At 45.4% G+C, this 22,275-nt stretch overlaps 1 protein-coding gene across 1 annotated transcript in view; it reads left to right on the top strand.

The window, feature by feature from the left end:
* rnaseh2b (ribonuclease H2, subunit B) overlaps window positions 1-22,275 on the top strand; it is a 47,222-nt gene that overhangs the window by 2,632 nt on the left and 22,315 nt on the right. Inside the window, exons 2-7 of the mRNA XM_038802594.1 lie at window positions 1,297-1,368; window positions 7,725-7,832; window positions 10,063-10,139; window positions 15,011-15,128; window positions 16,902-16,966; window positions 20,869-20,974. Of these exons, the coding sequence (XP_038658522.1) occupies window positions 1,297-1,368; window positions 7,725-7,832; window positions 10,063-10,139; window positions 15,011-15,128; window positions 16,902-16,966; window positions 20,869-20,974 (546 nt within the window). The remainder of the gene's footprint in view (window positions 1-1,296; window positions 1,369-7,724; window positions 7,833-10,062; window positions 10,140-15,010; window positions 15,129-16,901; window positions 16,967-20,868; window positions 20,975-22,275) is intronic.

Here is a 22,275-nt window from a genome sequence, read left to right as displayed (position 1 = left end):
ATTTTTAATTTATTCTTCGGACTTGACATTGCTGGTATTTATTGCCCACCCTTTAATTTCCCTTGAGAAGGTGATGGACTGGATTTACAGCACAGAATGAGACCATTTGACTCAATGTTCCTACAACAGCTCTGTTGAAAATCTGTCCAGTCAGTTCCACTTTGCTGCTCTTTCTCGACAGTCATGGAGTATTTTTCTTTTTTCCAGAATCTGCCTAATTCCCTTTGAAATTTACTATTGAATCTGCTTCCACCACCCTTTCAGATGGTACATTTTGGGTCTTAACAGGTTGTTTTAAAACAATTCCCCCTCGGCTCCACTTTGATTATTTTGCTAATTTGCATGACCTTCGATTGCTGACCCTCCAGCTGGTAGAAACGCTTTCTCCATATTTTATTCGACCAAAACATTTGATCATTTTAAACACCACTAATAAATGTCCCCTTGATCTACCTTGCTGGAAGGTGAGCAGCTGCAGTTCCTCCACCTTCTTCCCATAGCTGGCCCATCATCCCTGGCACCAGTCTAGTAAATCTTCTTTGCGCTCTTTCATTGTCAAGCACTTGGGATCAGATACTGACAGCAATGCTTTCAGTTGAAGATGTTCTTTATTTTTTTAAGACCTTTCATACATCGAAGTTCTGTTTCCTTTGCTACGCCATGGGTGACAGTGTCTTCATCTGATCAGGGTAATGCTCTGGAATTCCCTCCCTTTGCCTCTCCACCTTTCACCCTCTCTCTCTTTCTCTCTCTCTCTCTCTCTCTCTCTATCTCCGCTTTTAAGTTGCTCCTTAAAACCCACTTCAACATGTTGTTTGGTATCATATTTTTCCTGCTTGTGTTCCTATGAAGTACTATGGAATGTCTCACTCTGTTAAAGATGCTATACAAATGCAAGTTATTGTGATGGATTCATCCTGTCTTTTCGGGGGAGCTCAAACCATTGTGAGGCGCCCGCAGGAAGGGCAGCCCACACCTCAGTGGTACCTACCCTGCACCAGGTAGTTTCCTGAGTTACAGAATTGCCTTGCATTGAGGTACACTCCAAACCGCCTTGCATCAATACAAAAGTGGTATTTGAAATCCGGTCTCCGACAAGGCCATGTCACAGTTTATCATGTGCAGAAAGAGATGTTGAGCATGCTGTCTAGTTTAGCTAGCAGAGATCTGGTCACTTTTTTCTGAGGTGAGTCCACAGCATGAAGATTATGTTATGCACAGAAAGCTTTTTGAAACTTGTTCTGTATAGCTGACTAATTTAGATTTGCTTTTCCTACCCCAACTTTCCTGTTTCAGAGTCTGCCACTGAAGCACCAGAAAAGGCTGACAGTGAACCCGTTTTTACCAGACTACGCAATCCCAAAACAGGCAAGTAGATCATTACTTGACCAGGCTTCACATGCAATACACATACGTGTTGGTAATGGTTTATTTGCATGAAAAACAACAAGTTCATTATTGAGGCAGATGAATAATAAGTTAATTCCTACAAATAAAGAAACCTCGCCATACAATGCTTGCAGTGAATGGAAAAATACAGTAGTCGCCAGTTCACTACAGTATTGTCAGTTTCCTACATTTCAACAGTTTCCTATATTCTTGAGCTCTCTTTCCCAAAAGACCTTGGGCGGGTTTCTCCAGTCGCCGACGCTGAAATCACGTTCGGCGATCGGCCGGAGAATGCCCGTTTCCAACCAAATCGGGGCAGTGCTGCTTTCGCGATGCTCAGCACCCTCCAAAGCGGCATACTCATAGAGTATGGCGTGCGACGTATCGACGGCCTCAGGACGTTGCCCGAGGCTCCGCCCCCAATGGCGTCAGTGCTGTCATCCGTCGGAAACTCAGTGTGGTGGCTGCGGACTCAGTCTAGTGCCGAAACAGTCGGGGGAGGGAGGGGCGATCCGCGGGCAGGGGGTCTTTTTCAGGGGTTGGGGGCACTTTGTGGAGGGGTGTTCCGGGGCTCGCGAGCCGGCCAATGGGGTGCACTATTTTGCAGGCCGGGTTCGTGAGTGGCTGGCGCCATGTTACACGGCACGGCTGCCGCAATGCGCATTCGCGGCCATGAACCCGGCAATTCTCCGGGCCCTATTGGCAGCTAGAGCCGCGAGCTCTACGCTGTTCGGCTGTTAGCCCCCAGCCAAACGGAGGATCGTCGGCCATTTTGCCCCAAATTTTCTGGCTTAAAATGCCACCATTCTCACACCAGTGTCAGGACATAGCCTCAGAATCGGAGAATCTAGCCCCGTAACTTTCAAAACTGAGAATGATTAGATGTTTTTGTTAGGTAAGGGTCAGGATGGCTGGGCGGTCTAAGGCACTGGGTTCAGGTAAGGGTATTGAGAAAAATGGATCCCAAGTGAGTAAATAATGTTGATTTGTAGATCAGTGAAGGCACAAGAGTCTGTTCGTAATAGGCCATTGTTTATTACAAAGAATTTACAGTACAAAACAGACCATTCAGCCAAACGGGCCCTTTCCAGCGTATATGCTCCACATTCCTCAACTAACCCTGTTAGCATGTCCTTTCATTTCTATCTGCCACGTGTTTTTCTAGCTTTTCCTTAAATGCTTTTATCAACAAAGCATATTTATGATTTCTTCCTTCAAGGTCTGACCCACAAAGCCATAACCTCCACCTTGGGTAGGGCAAGGAGACTTGTCCAGAAACCGCGCCAGCTTGAACAGTAATGGGACCCTGTGGCTGTCAACAATCAGATCCACACTGACCGTCCGGCCAAATGTGGGAAACGACCCCTTAAGGAGACAGAGTGGCAACATACGCATTTACATATATGTTGTAGTCCTGAGCTATGATTAGTGATAGTAAAGGCACCAATTTTCTTTCCATCAAATGGCTGACTAGAAATCTCACCCAGTCTTACTGCGTGGCATTGGCATGTGTTTGAAGGATTTATACATTGATGCTCATCCCGTTTGGCAGCGTTATACACGCGCTTTCTTTGGCCATCAAGTCCTCAAGTGGGGCGTGAACCCGGAGCTTCTGGCTCAGAGGCAGGGGTGCGACCCAATGCGTCAACAAGTCCTTCTTGCTTCTTGTACGAACAGCACAAAATAGTTATGTCTGACATACAAAGGAAACTGTGATTTTGGAGGTAAAATGTTTTAAATGAAATTCAAGTGGAACAAAGTTGTCTTCAGACTTCACTGATATTAATTGGATTGGTCTCAGTTTGAAAGTACAGCACGAGTACTAGGGCACGGGCCGTGGGTGCTGGGCCCTATGGGGTGTAGATGTGTGTGCTTGGGCGTTGGGCCGGGTGCTGGGGCACGGGCCGTGGGTGCCAGGCCACATGAGGTGGGGGTGCTCTGGGCCGGGTGTGGGTGCTGGGGCATGGGCCATGGTGATTTTTAAGATGATACTATAACCTACTTTTTGTAGTGGGATAGTCTCTTGTCGCAGGCAGGCCGGGTACAGACAGTGAAGATGAACATTCTGTCACGGTTCTCGTTTCTGTTTCTCTGTCTGCTGGTCTTTATACCAAAGTCATTTTCTAAGCGGGTGGATAGGCTGGTCTTGTTGTTTGTGTGGGCAGGGACGGTGGTGAGGTTAAGGAAAGCAGTGCTCCAAAGCTGGGGGGGGGGGGTTTGACATTTCAGAACTTGTTATACTATTACTGGGTGATGAATGCGGAGAAGGTGCAGGGCTGGAATAGGGAGATGGAGGCTTTATGGGCGTGGATGGAAGGAGGTTCCTGTGAAGGGTCTGGGTTACAGGGGCTGGCTACCGTTCGCCCCAGGAAAGCACTCGGTGAGTCCTGTGGTGGTAGCCATGCCGGAGGTTTGGAGGCAATTCCGACAGCATTTTAAGTTGAAGGCAGACTCGAGCGTGATGTCGATAAGAGGCAATCATGGGTTTGAGCCAATGAGGATGGATACGAGGCTCTGGGATTGGGAGGAGAAAGGGGTGAAGGAGATGAAGGATTTGTTTTGGGAGGGGTGGTTCACAAGTTTGAAGGAGTTGGGGGTGAAGTATGGTCTCCAGCGTCCGAGGGCTTCAGATATATGCAGGTGCAGAACTTCACGAGAACGGCCTTCTGAACGTTCCGATGGCACCGTCTTCTTCATAGAACATAGAACACTACAGCTCAGTACGGGCCCTTCGGCCCTCGATGTTGCGCCGACCTGTGAAACCATCTGAAGCCTATCTGACCTACACTATTCCATTTTCATCCATATGTCTATCCAGTGACCACTTAAATGCCCTTAAAGTTGGCGAGTCTACTACTGTTGCAGGCAGGGCGTTCCACACCCCTACTACTCTCTGAGTAAAGAAACTGCCTCTGATATCTGTCCTATATCTACCACCCCTCAATTTAAAGCTATGTCCCCTTGTGTTGGTCATCACCATCCGAGGAAAAAGACTCTCACTGTCCACCCTATCTAACCCTCTGACTATCTTTTATGTCTCTATTAAGTCACCTCTCGGCCTTCTCCTCTCTAACGAAAACAACCTCAATTCCCTGAGCCTTTCCTCGTAAGACCTTCCCTCCATACCAGGCAACATCCTAGTAAATCTCCTCTGAACCCTTTCCAAAGCTTCCACATCCTTCCTATAATGTGGTGACCAGAACTGCACGCAGTACTCCAGGTGCGGCCGCACCAGAGTTATGTACAGCTGCAGCATGACCTTGTGGTTCCGAAACTCAATCCCCCTGCTTATAAAGGCTAGCACACCATATGCCTTCTTAACAGCCCTATTAACCTGGGTGGCAACTTTCAGGGATTTATGTACCTGGATGCCGAGATCTCTCTGTTCATCTACACTACCAAGAATCTTGCCATTAGCCCAGTACTCTGCATTCCTGTTACTCCTTCCAAAGTGAACCACCTCACACTTTTCCACATTAAACTCCATCTGCCACCTCTCAGCCCAGCTCTGCAGCTTATCTATGTCCCTCTGTATCCTACAACATCCTTCAGCACTATCCACAACTCCACCGACCTTCGTGTCATCTGCAAATTTACTAACCCATCCTTCTACACCCTCTTCCAGGTCATTTATAAAAATGACAAACAGCAGTGGCCCCAAAACAGATCCTTGCGGTACACCACTAGTAACTGAACTCCAGGATGAACATTTGCCATCAACCACCACCCTCTGTCTTCTTTCAGCTAGCCAATTACTGATCCAAACCGCTAAATCACCTTCAATTCCATACTTCCTTATTTTCTGCAATAGCTTACCGTGGGGAACCTTATCAAACGCCTTACTGAAATCCATATACACCACGTCAACAGCTTTACCCTGATCCACCTGTTTGGTCACCTTCTCAAAAAACTCAATAAGAATTGTGAGGCATGACCTACCCTTCACAAAACCGTGTTGACTATCGCTAATCAACTTGTTCTTTTCAAGATGATTATAAACCCTATCTCTTATAACCTTTTCCAACATTTTACCCACAACCGAAGTAAGGCTCACAGGTCTATAATTACCAGGGTTGTCTCTACTCCCCTTCTTGAACAAGGGGACAACATTTGCTATCCTCCAGTCTTCCGACACTATTCCTGTCGACAAAGACGACATAAAGATCAAGGACAAAGGCTCTGCAATCTCCTCCCTGGCTTCCCAGAGAATCCTAGGATAAATCCCATCTGGCCCAGGGGACTTATCTATTTTGACATTTTCCAAAATTGCTAACACCTCCTCCTTTTGAACCTCAATTCCATCTAGCCTGGTTGACTGAACCTGAGTGTTCTCCTCGACAACATTGTCTTTTTCCAGTGTAAACACTGACGAAAAATATCCATTTAACGCTTCCCCTATCTCCTCTGATTCCACACACAACTTTCCACTACTATCCTTGATTGGCCCTAATCTTACTCGAGTCATTCTTTTGTTCCTGATATACCTATAGAAAGCCTTAGGATTTTCCTTGATCCTATCCGCCAATGACTTTTCGTGTCCTCTCCTCGCTCTTCTTAACTCTCCCTTTAGGTCCTTCCTGGCTAACTTGTAACTCTCAAGTGCCCTAACTGAGCCTTCATGTCTCATCCTAACATAAGCCTTCTTCTTCCTCTTGACAAGTGCGTCAACTTCCTTAGTAAACCACGGTTCCCTTGCTCGACAACTTCCTCCCTGCCTGACAGGTACATACTTATCAAGGACACGCAGTAGCTGTTCCTTGAAAAAGCTCCACATTTCGATTGTACCCATCCCCTGCAGTTTCCTTCCCCATCCTATACATCCTAAATCTTGCCGAATAGCATCATAATTGCCTTTCCCCCAGCTATAATTCTTGCCTTGCGGTATATACCTATCCCTGCCCATTGCTAAAGTAAACATAACCGAGTTGTGATCACTATCACCAAAGTGCTCACCTACATCTAAATCTAACACCTGGCCGGGTTCATTACCTAGTACCAAATCCAATGTGGCCTCGCCCCTTGTTGGCCTGTCTACATACTGTGTCAGAAAACCCTCCTGTGCACACTGCACAAAAACTGACCCATCTATAGTACTCGAACTATAGTATTTCCAGTCAATATTTGGAAAGTTAAAGTCCCCCATAACGACTACCCTGTTACTCTCGCTCCTGTCGAGAATCATCCTTGCAATCCTTTCCTCTACATCTCTGGAACTATTCGGAGGTCTATAGACAACTCCCAACAGGGTGACCTCTCCTCTACTGTTCCTAACCTCGGCCCATACTACCTCAGTAGACGAGTCCTCAAGCGTCCTTTCTACCGCCGTAATACTTTCCTTGATTAACAATGCCACACCCCCCCCCCCCCCCCCTCTTTTACCATCTTCTCTGTTCTTACAGAAACATCTAAATCCTGGAACCTGCAACAACCATTCCTGTCCCTGCTCTACCCATGTCTCCGAAATCGCCACAACATTGAGATCCCAGGTACCAACCCATGCTGCAAGCTCACCCCCCTTATTCCGGATGCTCCTGGCGTTGAAGTAGACACACTTCAAACCAGCGTCCTGCTTGCCGGTGCCCTCTTTCGAACTTTTAACCCTATCCCTGACCTCACTACTCTCAACATCCTGTACACTGGGACTACAATTTAGGTTCCCATCCCCCTGCTGAATTAGTTTAAAGCCCCCCGAAGAGCACTAGCAAATCTCCCCCCCAGGATATTGGTACCCCTCTGGTTCAGGTGAAGACCATCCTGTTTGTAGAGGTCCCACCTACCCCAGAATGAGCCCCAATTATCCAGGAAACCAATCTTCGTTGCTGGAGGAGGTGTTGTCGTTGGTGGGGATGGAGGATGGGGTCGTTTTGGAGATTTATGGAAGGAGATTATGGAGGAGGATAAGGTGTCCATGGGAGGGCTAAAGGTCAAGTGGGAAGAGAATCTGGAGATGATGTTGGAGGAGGGATTATGGTGCAAGGTGCTGTGGAAGGTTAATGCCTCAACCTCGTGTGCGAGGCTGGGGTCGATTTCAATTAGAAGTGGTGTACAGGACGCACTTAACGAAGGCAAGGATGAGTCGGCAGTTTGAGGGGGTGGAGGATAGCTGCGAGCGGTGTGGGAGGGGCCTGTCCGAAGTTGGAGAAAATTTGGGCGTTTTTCTGTACCATGTCTGAGAGGTTCAACATTTGGTTGAGAAGGTGGGCCTTCATGAACAACCCCAGCTGGTATGGGGATTGAATCCGTACAATAAAATTGATTGATCCTTCCAATCACACACACCATTGCGTAAGGTTGTAAAATGGACTTGTATAAATTAATGTATCTCTTTTTTTCAGGCACCGGTACTTTGTATTTTTTTAATAGTGATGCTCGTCAGGTATATGAAGTGAAGGCTTTTGATGAAAAGTATCGTTCTTGGTTTATTGGTCAGTCTGTTCAGCATGGTGAGTATGACCTTCCACTCTCTGATAATTTTGATAGCACTTACTTGTTTGTGGTACTGGTTAACCGTTGACGTGAAGCACGTGTTAGTAAAATTGGTGCACTAATTTGTGCAGACTGACTTTTTCCTCTTGCGCTATTAAGGCTACCCAGGCACTGAAATCTTTGTGGTGCATAGAGTCCCTTAATTTCTAAAGTGTGCCCAAGTTCTGCAATAGTGCAAAGCCTGGATCAGTGACTGTATTTCCCCTTCTAACAGACAGTTTGGCATTATTGTGCAGTTTATACATTACAAAAGCGACCCTAGCAATTTATGTTCACAGCATTTGTGATGGTTATGTGGCTGTGCTAATGGATTTGTTGTTAAGTTGCGCATGCATTATTAACTCCCCGTTGTATCGGTGGCTTTGGATGTTTTGCAGGTTTTCCTGGTTAATTTAGTAGGATTATTAAATTCCACTTCTGTGGAGTGGAGAGCTTGCATTTATTATCGTTGATCATTTTATAAGGCAGCATGGGGCAGTGGAGTGTTGTGCCATTTCTTCTTGTTGGCAGGATGAGGTTTTCAGTTGGGTGATGCAAAGGAGCAGCTCCCAACCTACATCTATTTAGCGTGTTTTTGAAAAAGACCTGTCATTTTATTTTTTTGTTAAGGATGTGACCAGCTGCAGATGGGAGTATTTGAATGACTGTTTCTAAAAATAATTCATTTTATGGGATGTGGGCTTTGCTGATTAGGCCAGCATTTATTGCCCATCCCTAGTTGCCCTTCAGAAGGTGGTGGTGAGCTGCCTTCCTGAACCACGGTTGTCCCGGAGATGTAGGTACACCCACGATAGGTTGTTGGGGAGGGAATTCCAAGATTTTGCCCCAGTAGCAGCGAAGGAATGGCGATATATTTCCAAGTCAGGGACTTGGAGGGGAACTCCAGGTGGTGGGGTTCCCAGATAGGCTGCTTGTGTTCTTTTTGATGGTAGCGGTTGAGGGTTTGGAAGGTGTCAAAGGAACCGTGGTGAGTTCCTGCAGTGCATCTTGTAGATGGTACACACGGTTGCCAATGTGCGTCGTTGGTGGAGGGTTTGAATGTTTGTGGAAGGAGGAGCAATCAAGCGGGCTGCTTTGTCCTGGATGGTGTTGAGCTTCTTGAGTGTTGTTGTGCAAGTGGAGAGTATTCCATCACACTCTTGACTTGTGCCTTGTGAATGGTGGACATGCTTTTGGGTTCAGGAGGTGAGTTATGCGCTGTAGGATTCCTAGCCTTTGACCTGCTCTGGTATCCGCAATATTAATATGGCTAGTTCAATTTAGTTTCTGATCAATGGTAACCCCCAGGATGCTGATTGTGGGGGATTCAACAATGGTAATGCCATTGAATGTCAAGGGGTCATGGTTAGATGTAGGAGATGGTCATTGCCTGGCACTTGTGTGGCGCAAATGTAACTTGCTTCTTGCTAGACCAAGGCTGGATATTGTCCAGGTTTGCTGCATTTGGACATGGACTGCTTCATTATCGGAGGAGTCGTGAATGGCGCTAAGGGCAGTCACTCTCACTTCATCCCTGGCATTCAGCTCTTTTGTCCATGTTTGAACCAAAGCTGTAATGAGGTCAGGAGTTGAGTGACCCTGGTGGAACCCAAACTGAGCGTCTGTGAGAAGCTTATTGCTGAGTAAGTGTCGCTTAATAGCACTGTTGGTGACTCCTTCCATCACTTTGCTGATGATGGAGAGTAGACTGATAGGGCGGTAAATGGCTGGGTTGGATTTGTCCTATTCCTTATGTACAGCACACCTGGGCAATTTTCCGTATTGACGGGTAAATGCCTGTGTTGTAGCTGTACTGGAACAGAAAGGGGTGTGGCAAGTTCTGGAGCACAAGTCTCCAGTACTATTGCCGGGAGATTGTCAGGACAAATAGCCTTTGCAGTATCCAGTGCCTTCAGCCATTTCTTGATATCATGTGGAGTGAATCGTATTGGCTGAAGACTGACATCGGTGATGCCCGGGGACTTCCGGAACTTACAGAATTTACAACCAGAATTTACAGTGCAGAAGGAGACCTCCGGAGGAGACAGAGACGGATCACCCACTTGGCACCTCTGGCTGCAAATTGTTGGGAATGCCTCAGTCGTGACTTTTGCAGAGATAGGCTGGCTCCTCTATCATTTGAGGATGGGGATATTTGTGGAGTTCTTACGATAAAACATTTCTTAATTCCTATTCTTTTTTTTTAAGATGGAAGGCTTCTGTTTGTTACTCCCTTGGACCCATTGTTTTTGGTACTGCCATACCTTATACAAGCCAGTGAAAAGGTGAGTCACGTAGTTTCCTGCAGCAGAATATCTTTCTTTGCACACAATTGAACTTGAAATGCTGAATTGAGTGAATTAATCTAGTTTACATAGAATTTACATAGAATTTACAGTGCAGAAGGAGGCCATTCGGCCCATCGAGTCTGCACCGGCTCCTGGAAAGAGCACCCTACCCAAGGTCAACACCTCCACCCTATCCCCATAACCCAGTAACCCCACCCAACACTAAGGGCAATTTTGGACACTAAGGGCAATTTATCATGGCCAATCCACCTAACCTGCACATCTTTGGACTGTGGGAGGAAACCGGAGCACCCGGAGGAAACCCACGCACACACGGGGAGGATGTGCAGACTCCGCACAGACAGTGACCCAGCCGGGTATCGAACCTGGGACCCTGGAGTTGTGAAGCAATTGTGTTATCCACAATGCTACCGTGCTGCCCCAGTTTAGTATGAGATTAACTCCTTACAACTAGACTGACTCCAGTCCAACTGAGTTTAGGCATTGCTGCTGCCCCTGTCAATTCCAAAGATTTATCACTGGCAGTAAGACTATTTTAAAAAGACAGTCATGCCATATAAAGGCTTTTCCAGAGTTGCAAATTCACCCTCTTGTTATAGTTTTCATCACATATTCCGACCAAAAACCTGGGTGACAGAAAACCTGCTTCAACAACAATGACAGCTGAGACATAGGCAGTGACAAGTTAACAATTCTAATGGTGGCACTGGCCAATCTAAGGTAGGGCCTGTGGTATGCTGTAAGGGAAGAGTTCTTTGAACTCAGGAATGCTACTCCCCAAGATTAGTGATTGTTGGCCAAGTGAATAGTGGGCACGCTGAAACAATCACAACAAATGGTGTCAGAATGAGCAAGGTGATGGCAGCTGGCTTTGGTCTCGCCTGACGCTCAATGTATTTTCATTAAGGCAGGTGAAGTGATGTTGAGCACAACATTATCAGGATGGACAAATAACAACACAACTTGCTTCTTATATGGCACTTTAAAACAGTAACATGTTCCAAAGCATTTCATAGGAGCATAATCAGAGAAAAATCAGCACAAAGCCAAAGGAGCACAAAGCCATAAGAAGTAAGAGAATGAGAAGACCCTGTGTCCCATCAAGCCTTTTCCACCATTCAGTACGACCATGGCTGATCTCGGGCCTCCACTCGTTCTCCTCCCCCCCCCCCCCCCCCCCCCCCAATTCCCTTTATCCTTTGATTCTCCTGAGAGACCAAAAATATGACAATGGCATTAGAACAGGTGACCAAAGGTTTGATCAAAGCGGTTGTTTTTAAAAATGGCCTCCAAGGATCAGAGGTAGATTAGGAAGGGATTTGCAGAACTGAAGACATAGTCAACAATGACGAGGTAAAGGAATTAGGGGGACTTAGAAGGTTGTAGATCATGGGAAGGTGGCAGAGATAGGATTGTGTGAGGCCTTGGGGATTCAAACATTAGGCTGAATACAGGAAAAGCAATCAGCCATTCAGGCCCTCAAACATGTTCTGCCATTGAGTTGGATTGTAACTAACTTGTGCTTTAAATCCATTTGCCCAGCCTGATTCCATATTCCTTCAATATCATTACATAATGAGAATCTCGCAATCTCACATTTGAAGTCTTTAATTGTCTCAGCCGCAGCAGTTTTTGCTTTGGGAAGTGGCGAGTGTTTTCCAATATCCATCATGTGAAGAAGTGCTCCCTGACATCATACGTGAATGGCCTAATTCTTAGATGCCGCCTTGTTCTGGACTATTAGGATCAGACTCATTTATTGTCAGGATACCGGATGAGAACCCCAAACAATTTTTCTATTTGTAAAAATATGAGGAAAGGATACTTCACCCCAGGAGTGATGGCTCTGACCAGTAGACATCTTTTATGTTAAAACAAACTTTAATTTAAACATAGAATTAACCACATTAACATCAAAGAAATAGCTTTACAATTATTGGTTAAACAGTTCTTAAATAAAAGGAAAACCTTGCATTTCCTACCTACACCTGCCACAAATTCCAATGAAACAACCTAATACAGTTCAAATGGCACCTAATAACGGTTACAAAAACCGGTTACTTCCTTATCTGTGTACATACTTTTATACAGAGACCCTTTCAAGAGCAGCTCCAGTACACTTCTGTCTTGTCAGACTCAAATCCTATGGCAAATTGCTGTTCAACGACTGCAAAAATATAGACAGACCTGGCTCTTCCTATTAATTACATCATCTGTATTCCATTACGCTCTATGACCTGCGTGCTAGGACTAAACACCATTCCCTCATAAATTATCTACATTCCAGGGAACCTCTAGCAGTCACAACATGATTCCATTAGCCCTTTATCTGCAACCAAGTGGTTGGAATCAATCATTACCTCACCTTTTCCGACTCCTTAATTACAGCTTTAGTAGACACATTGTCTGTATATATTTTAAACCAGGGTTGTTAATATTGCTGCCACAAATATGAATATAATATATAACAATTTACTATATTCATCACATGGCTCACTCACCCAATTAAATAGTTTCTCTCTATCTTCGTCAACTTCTTTTAGTCATCTTAAACTCTTTATTACATTATCCCGTAATCATCTGACCCCTTAAATGTCCACATTCAAGGATGTCCGGTGACGGCGGGCGGGAAGCAGCTGCACATTGGAGGGCTCCCGCTCGAGAATAGAAATTTTGGGGTTTTAACACCCAGTCCCAGGGGCAATGGAGGCTGAAAAAGCTGTAAGAAGGCACAGGGAGGAGAACTGTCCAAGCTTGGGAAAAAACGGCTGTGAAAGAGGGGGTTAATGAAAGTCCGCCAGTGAGTGGAAAAGTCAGGAACTGTAAGGAAAGCGGAGGCTGGAGCACCAGGGGAGGTGGAATCGCTCGCAGCAGAAGAAATGACCAAAGTGATGGTTGTGGAACTTGAAAAACAGTTCACAATGCACATGGAAGCGATGAAGAAGGAGAAGGGGGCAGTATTGAAAGTGCTGGTGGAGGAGGCGATTGCCCCGGTGAGAGCGGTGGTATCAAGCACAGTGGCGGAGGTGCGGGAGCAAGGTGAGACACTGAAGGAAGTGGAAGAGGTATTATCGCAGCACAATGATCAGCTTACCTCGATGGGGAAGGAGTTGCGGAAGGTGACAGAGACCAACAAGGGTCTGCGAGCCAATATCGAAGACCTGGAAAACGGGTCCAGACGGCAGAATCTGAGGATCGATGGTCTGCCCGAAGGGGTGGAAGGCCCGAGGCTGACTGAGTATTTTGCCACGATGTTGGCGGAGCTATTGGGGGAGGGGGACGATCCCTCTCGATACAAGCTGGATCGGGCTCACGGTCGTGGAGGCCTATACCAAAGGCGAGTGAGCCGCCAAGAGTAGTAACTGTGTGTTTCCGTAGGTACAGCATGAAGGAGAAGGTCCTGTGCTGGGCAAAGCAGAAGCGGGTGGTGCAGTGGGCTGGAGCTGGTATACGCATATACCAGGACCTTACAGTGGAGCTGGCGAGGAGGCGGGCTGCCTTCAGCCGGGTGAAGAAGGCACTGTACGTCAGCAAGGTGCAGTGTGGCATAGTATATCCAGCTAAGTTGAGGGTGACCTACAAATCCAAGGACTTTTATTTTGGGACGGTGGAAGCGGAGGAGGAGTTTGCAAAGGCAGAAGGACTGTGGCAGAATTGAGAAATGGTACTGAGAGCGGGTCGTGTACCGATGTAGCCTCATGTAACTTTATTTTTTCACTGTGTGTTGGTGTATGTACGAAATGAGTCGATGCTGTATATTTGGACAAGGGAAGAGTTGGGGCTTTAATTTGCAATGATGGTTCTTTGGGGCTTAGGTGTGTATGCTGGGGTTGTGTGCTAAAGGGGATTTCTTGCTTTTCCTGGGACCGGGCTAGGGGGCAGGAGACCCGGGTGGGGGCCTCCACACTGGCCGGTTTAAGCCGGCCAGTGAATGGGAGTGAGGTGGGAGGAGGTGCTGTGGCCATCGGAGCCCGGTAGAACAGGTTTCGGTGAGTCTAGCCGGGGTGAAAAGTTGGGGGAAGGAACCGAGGTTGGGGGGAGGAGTTTACAAGAGGAAGTGGGGGGAGGAGTTTACAAGAGGAAGTGGAGGGTAGAAGTCTGGGAGGGAGGGCTGTCTACAGTTGATGGGTGCCATTTACGGTACTCTTTCGGGGATTGGATGGCATTGAATATTAGGGGGGGTTTGGGAGGGGGTGGACTATATATGTCAACGGTGACCAGGGGCGATTCCTGATTCCTTTTTCTTTTTTCCTCCTTTGGAGGTTTGGTTTTATTTGATGCCTAATTTGTCAGGTGGGCCGTTGTTTGGGGTGTGGTGGGAGGATGGGATAGTTGTAGCTAATAAGGGGATTGACATTGTATTCGTTACCGTTTACTGTTTGTTGGTGGGGTGTAAATTCTGAAGAAAATGTGAAAATGGAGAATAAAAATATTTTTCAAAAAAAAATGTCCACATTCAAGAGAAGACTCAAGGAAAAAGATATTAAAGGCATGGATGGCCCACTCCTGTTGTCACGTTTCTTTGATTAGAACAGCAAGACTTGAAGTACATGCAAATCAATAGGAAAGAGGATAAATAATTAATGTGTGTCCCTTCCCCCAAGGTTAAGTGGTGTATGGTTATCTGGCTCAGAAAGAAAAGTTTGGAAGATCCCTGTCCCAGATTATTCAGACATCTGCTGGAAACTACGCAGAGCTAAAATTAAATCAATGGTGCTAAAAAAAACATAATTCCACAATTGGGAGAGGGGGGGGGGAATTCAATGTCAGCAACTATTAATCTCTTGAAAATTGTTGATTTGTTTAATTTGTCACCTAGAACTTTTTAAAATTTCTATCTTTCACAGCACGGAAAGTTTCAACCAGTGGATCAGGTAGTAACGGATGAAGAGTTTCCCAGTTGCAGCAGCATACTGAATTGTACGAGGACTTTGCCATCACTTCCTCAGCTCACTGATGAAAAAGGTATGGATTGGAACCCGAGAACTGCTTGTGAATTCCTAAGCTGCGCGCTCTCATTTTGTATGCCTGCAGCCTCAGAACCCATGTTATTGTGGGTGATGTCAGCCTATTCCTGATTCTAATACTGTCTTAGTTAAGCTGGGTACAACATTTACCTCTGGGACTGAACTGCTCTGACCTGAATTTTGAATCCTGATCCCTTTGATCAAGGGTTGAAAGTCCCTTCATCAGAAATGTAAATTTCTGAAGTCATCAGTGCCATTGAAATGCTGTGGCCCCTCTTAGATTGTCTGGATTCAGGTCTCATATTTGTGATCATGCAGTTTAGTGATGTGTGGTGTATATCTCTGTGCGGAGTCTGCACATCCTCCCCGTGTGTGCGTGGGTTTCCTCCGGGTGGTCCGGTTTCCTCCCACAGTCCAAAGATGTGCGGGTTAGGTGGATTGGCCATGATAAATTGCTCTTAGTGTCCAAAATTGCCCTTAATGTTGGGTGGGGTTACTGGGTTATGGGGATAGGGTCGGGTGCTCTTTCTAAGAGCCGGTGCAGACTCGATGGGCTGAATGGCCTCCTTCTGCTCTGTAAATTCTATGAAATATGTGATGCTGTATCAGACAGCCGTGTTTGAGGTGTCAGCATGGCTCAGTGGTCACTTCTCACCTCTGACTCAGTGTGTGGTTCAAACGCCACATCAGAGACTTTGGTTGGCACTCCAGTGCAGCACAGATGGGGTGCTACACTGATGGAAGTGCTGTCTTTCAGACAAAATGTTAAACTGATGTCCTTTTTGGCCTTTTGAGTTGATGTAAAATATCCTATGGCACTACAAAGAAGAGCAGGGCAGCTTTTCCCGGTGTTTTGTTGCTATTCAGCCATCCACAAACATAACTGAAACAGATTGGACATCTTTCTATTTGCAAATTGGCTACAGTTATTCCTAAACTACAACAGTAATTGCACTTCAGAAGTAAATGCTGTAAAGCACTTTGAAATATTCAGAGGTGATGAACGATGCTACATAAATGCAAGTTATTCTAATTAAGTTGGAAACATAGACAGTGATTTAGAACCATTTTCTGATGCCATCGCTTGTGTGGCTGTTCACATTGGCTTCCACTATAGACACTTGAGACAACTCAACGTCCTGACGATGCCTCTGATATGGTGAGGCAGAGGGAATATCCGAATGCTGACCTCCCAACAGCCACTCACCAGAGGAAATATTTTCTCCCTATCCACTGTCAACTCCGTTTTAGTCATCTTAAACTCTCTATTAAGGGGCAGCACGGTGGCCTAGTGGTTAGCACAACCGCCTCACGGCGCTGAGGTCCCAGGTTCGATCCCGGCTCTGGGTCACTGTCCGTGTGGAGTTTGCACATTCTCCCCGTGTCTGCGTGGGTTTCACCCCCACAACCCAAAAATGTGCAGAGTAGGTGGATTGGCCACACTAAATTGCCCCTTAATTGGAAAAAAATAATTGGGTAATCTAAATTTATTAAAAAAAACTCTCTATTAAGTTATCCCTTCATCTACTCACCCCATGGAACAATGTAACCCAGGGGAAGGATATAACCATCAATGGACATTTGCTCCCATGTTACCACAAGCACTACGTGGTTGCCGAATGCAAACAGGTTCCTGCTGATGTTAAGCCCTGGATTGAGTGGAGCAAGCTTTTCCATGAACATGCTTGATTTTAGTCAAATTTCAGTGTTGATTTCCCTTTCATACTTGGTTACCATTTCATTTATGGCCTTCTTCTATTTACCTCCACAGAAATTGGTAATCGGAAGTTTTATAAATACAATAAAGAGAAGACCCTAGTGTGGCTAAAGAAAAAGGTAATGCATTTAATTATAAATGTTTTATTTTCTGTGAAAATGGTTGCAGACTTGGAACTTTCAACTTTGGTGGGGGTGCAAACCAATCAGCAGATTCTGCAATCCATTGACTTCAGCAGTGGGGTATTTCACTGGTCTGTAGCATATAGAATAATGTGATGGTTGCAGAGCAGAAGGAGGCCGTTCATCCCATGGTGTCCGTGCCTGCTTGGTGTAAGAACAATTAGTTAGTCCCACTTACCGGCCCGATCTCAATAACCCTGCAAATTGATTTGTCAGATCATAGAATCATAGAATTTACAGTGCAGAAGGAGGCCATTCAGCCCATCGAGTCTGCACCGGCTCTTGGAAAGAGCACCCTACCCAAGGTCAACAACTCCACCCTATCCCCATAACCCAGTAACCCCACCCAACACTAAGGGCAATTTTGGACACTAAGGGCAATTTATCATGGCCAATCCACCTAACCTGCACATCTTTGGACTGTGGGAGGAAACCGGAGCACCCAGAGGAAACCCACGCACACACTGGGAGGATGTGCAGACTCCGCACAGACAGTGACCCAAGCCGGAATCGAACCTGGGACCCTGGAGCTGTGAAGCGATTGTGCGATCCACAATGCTACCGTGCTGCCCAGGTAATTGTCCAATTCCCTTTAGAAAGCCATGATTGAATCTGCCATCACCGCATGCTCAGTCTGTGCATTCCCAACCTAATTGGTGGGCAGCACGGTAGTATAGTGGTTAGCACAGTTGTTTCACAGCTCCAGGGTCCCAGGTTCGATTCCCAACTTGGGTCACTGTCCGTATGGAGTCTGCACGTTCTCTCCGTGTGAGCGTGAGTTTCCTCCGGGTGCTCTCTGGTTTCCTCCCACAGTCCAAAGATGTGCAGGTTAGGTGGATTGGCCGTGCTAAATTGCCCTTGGTGTCAAAAACAAGGTTGGGTGGGGTTACTGGGTTACGGGAATAGAATGATGGTGTGGGCTTGGGTAGGGTGCTCTTTCCAAGGGCCGGTGCAGACTCGATAGGCCGAATGGCCTCCTTCTGCACTGTAAATTCTTTGATTCTATGACCACTTGCTACGTAAAAAAAGCTTTTCCTTAATGTCACTGTTGGTTCTTTTGCTATTCATCTTAAATCAGTTTCTTCTGGCTTTCGATCCTTCTACCAAAGGAAGGTTTCATTAAAATTCATTAAATATTACGGGATGTGGGCTTTTCTGGCTAGGCCAGAATTAGGCCCATCCCTAATTGCTCTTGGGAAGGTGGTGGTGAGCTTCTTTCTTGAACTGCTGCAGTCCATATGGTGTAGGTACACCCACTGTGCTATTAGGGAGAGAGTTCCAGGATTTTGAAGCAGCGACATTGAAGGAATGACGATTATTTCCAAGTTGGGATGGAGGGGAAGTTCCAGGTGATGGGGTTCCCAGGTATCTGCTGCTCTTGTCCATCTAGATCAGTGGTTCTCAACCGGGGTCCATGTAACATTACTGGGGGTCCACACAAAAGAAATACCGAATTGGGGGTCCACGGTGATATTTTAGTGGTCCATAGAGCAATTCTACTTCAGAACAATTGTTATTACTGAGAATCAAGTAGAAGAAAAAAATGTTTGTTTTCATGATGAATATTCACCTTTCTCTCTCTCTCTCTCTCTCGCACTGACAAAGGTCAAAGAGAGATTATAATCTATCTAATTTACCTTGAGGGCTGAAGGGGCTCAGAACCAAAAAGGTGCATTTGCTGTGTTTATTTTTGTGGTACTGTATTCTGAGAAAAAAAAAATCCATACCGGTTGATGACAAATGGGTTTATTGTACTTTAATGACAGTTGTTGTTGAAGATTGCCCGGGCTATTGTCCCCTAGGAACAGCCCGGAGGACCTTTAATGACAGAAGCAGCTTATTAAATACCCACGGTTGACCTGACGCTTATGCCACGTTTCTCCTTGACAAGTTTAATGAATGATTTAACACAGTAATCACTAGAAGCTGTGTATATTTGATATGAATTGGTTATTTTTAGAGTAATTTAATTCAATTTAGTCAGTAAAAAGTTTTTTTCATTACTTTTCATATTAGAATAAGTTTGGCAACGTACGAAAATACCGCTAATCCGTTCCAACCCTCACGGTAAGGTAGATGGACTTTAGGATTAGTTTACCACGCATATAAGAAGCTTTTTTTTCTGTGGAATGGCTATGGGGGTCCACAAAAAAAAATTAAGAGGAAAAGGGGTCCATGGGTTAAAAAAGGTTGAGAACCCCTGATCTAGATGGTAGTTGTCATAAGTTTGGAAGGTGCTGCTTCAGGAGCCTTGGTGAGTTCCTGCAAAGTTGGTTGACTGGCAGTAAACAGATTAGCGGTAAATGGCTTTATTTTGTTCGCTGCCAGTCTCTTCTCATGCTCTCTCTTTACTTCACTTATTTCCTTTTCCACTTCTCCTCTGAACCTTTTATATTCAGCTAGGTTCCCAATTGTATTATCAACCTGATATCTACCAGAAGCACCCTTTTTCTGCTTCATCTTTCTCTCTCTTTTATCATTTAGGAAGCTCTGCATTTGGTTGTCCCACCTTTTCCCCTGGTGGGAGTTAACTTAATACCTGAACTATCCTTTAAAGGTAGGCCATTGTTACAGTTTAACCTGCTAGTCTTTGATTCTGATTTGCCTACTCCTGATCCATCCTGACTCCATTGAAACTGGCCCTCCTGCAAATTAAATATTTTTACTCTAGCCCGCTCTGTGTCCTTTTCCATAGTTAACCTAAAACCAAGACCACTATCCTGGTGACACTTGATCCCCTTGGCCCACTTCATTTTCCAGAACCAGATCTAATAGATTCTTGTCTATTGGGAATCATTGGTGTCACTCTCTGAACAACACTAACCGTAGGAATTTGGTTGTTTTGAAAGGTTTGTTTTAATATTAACTTACTATGCATTCTGTGATCTCTTTAAGATTCATGGTGCTGTCATTTGTGTTTATTTATAACTGAAAATTAATTTAAATGGAGGAATGATGTTGGTGTATTCTTAAATGGCATTGGATTGAGTCTGCTGAGATTCATTTTGATTATGCTTGCTAATATGAATCACTGTTTTCATTGTGTTAACATGCTGTGAATCATTTTGATCTAATATATCATTAGTGGTAGGTTGGAAGAGTTTAAACAGTGGGAATGCTTTTATGTACAACTAGATCTTTCAGCCTGCTGGTTAGAATTCCAGTTAAACTAATTTTTGAATTAACCAGGTATCAGCCACGTCTCTGTGGTAGCACTCTCCGCTCTCTCAGAACATTGTGCATTTAAGACTCACTCTAGGGACTTGAGCACATAATCTGGGCTGGCACTCCAGTGATATACTGAGGGGATGCAGTACTGAGGGATGCTACACTGTTGGTAGAGCCGTCTTTCAGAAGAGGCATCCAGATGAGGCCATGTCTGTTCTTTCTCTCAGAGGATTGCAAACGATCCCATGACACTATTTTGAAGGGCTGAGAAGTTCTCCTGCCTGTCCTGACCAATATTTATCGTTCAGTCAATGCCTTAAAAAGAAAACAAATCACCTGGTCATTTAGCTCATCGCTGTCTGTGGGACCTTGTGTGCAAAATGGCCGCTCCATTTCTTAGATGGCACGGAGTCATACTGCTCAGTCAGAGAGACAGTGCAGACACGGTAGCCCGAATGGCACCTGTTGCACATTACAACAATAATTACACTTCAAAAGTACTTCATTGGTTGTAAAACACTTTGTGTGAGACATTCTGAGCTTATGATAGTTGAGGCAGTGATTGTGGAGTTTACACGGTTTGCTGAGTATTTGGTTGCTGGGTTAGGCCACACTTTGCTTTGTGGAGCAACAAGATTTTTTTGATTGATTGTGTTTCTTGCTCCTAATAGGCTGAGCAGACTGTCAAAGCGCTGAAAAACACCAATCTCTCTGTAGGTGGAGGTGTGCAGTCCAGTACACTGATTAGGAATAAGCAAGCTACACAAGCAACTGAAGGTTAGTAGCTATTCCACAATTATTTACATGCAGATTTCTTCCTTCGGTGGAATCAGGTATAAGTGCAGTGCATTAACTCATTTGGAATCCAACTAATTGTATTTCTGATCAGTAAATAAACAATAAGCAATAGACACCGTTCAGGGTATGTGATATGGATACTCCTATTTCCATGATGTATGCATGTAAATGTTAACCTTTTTATTGTAGTGCTTTACATTCTTTGCTAGCTGCTAAAATAGTGTGGAAGGCTGGTGAAAATGCTGGACTTCATCAGCTGCATTGCATCTTCATTATGTTCAACTCAGCCAATTAGAATAACTAATGATGGCAGGAGACAACAGTTGGTAAAAGATTATTGGGTGCCTGCAGTAATATGGGATCGAGGTTACAATGAGATTAGCCATGATCTAATTGAATGGTGGGCAGAGCAGGCTCGAGGGGCTGAGTGGTCTACTCCGGCTCCTAGTTTGTATGGATGGAGAATATGGGTGGTCTAGATGGAGATCACGGCTATCGTTTTGGGATGGGTGGGTGTTGCGGGGAGCGAGCAACAACATTCTCAGCGATTGGTCTGAACACTGCGACTGCTGGACGGAAAGTTAGAAGCTACTTCGAAAGGTGTTGTCTGATAAAGTCAATGCAAAATTCCACACTCTTCAAAGTTACCAAGAAAAGGAGAGGGTCATGCTGTAGGCGAAGGGACATCGGGAGGGCCACACCATTAGGCTCTACCAGGATTTGGGAGTGGAGCTGACTTAGGAGACATGTAGCATTCAACAAGGCCAAGGTTCCATTGTACAGGAACAATGTTCGATTTGATGTGGTGTACCCTGCGCTCCTCCAAGTAACTTGCAAATCGAAAGATTACTATTTTGATGCACCAGAGGAGACCGGGGCCTTTGGCAGATGCATGGACTGGGGTTGAGCTAACTGTGAACTGTGTCTGTTGTGAGATGTCTGTTTGGGGGATGTGCGTGTGATATTTAGGATTTGTTGGGGTGTCTGTTGCGATTTTTTTCAGTTAGGTTGTGGGAGGAGCATTGTTCTTTGTTTTGTTTTAGCTATTAAAGTTGGATATGGGTGGGGGACTGGTGTTATGGTTATTTGGTTTGTTTTTACTCTGAGCGGGGGCCATCCTGCGAGCTGCAGTTAGTTAACGGGAGCAGAGTGGTGAGGGTAACTGCAGCTCATCACTGTGGGGGGTTTTTTAAGGATGACTTTAGGATTTTTGTTTTCATTTATTTGGGGTTTAGGAAGGTGGTGGGGTGATGATAGGGGCCTTTGTTTGCCTTGGTGCT

The sequence above is a fragment of the Scyliorhinus canicula genome, chromosome 7 (genome assembly GCF_902713615.1).
Source record: "Scyliorhinus canicula chromosome 7, sScyCan1.1, whole genome shotgun sequence".
Taxonomy (NCBI): Eukaryota; Metazoa; Chordata; class Chondrichthyes; order Carcharhiniformes; family Scyliorhinidae; genus Scyliorhinus; species Scyliorhinus canicula.
The sequence above is the reverse complement of the archived record's forward strand: the minus strand, read 5'-3'. Positions and strand labels throughout refer to the sequence as shown.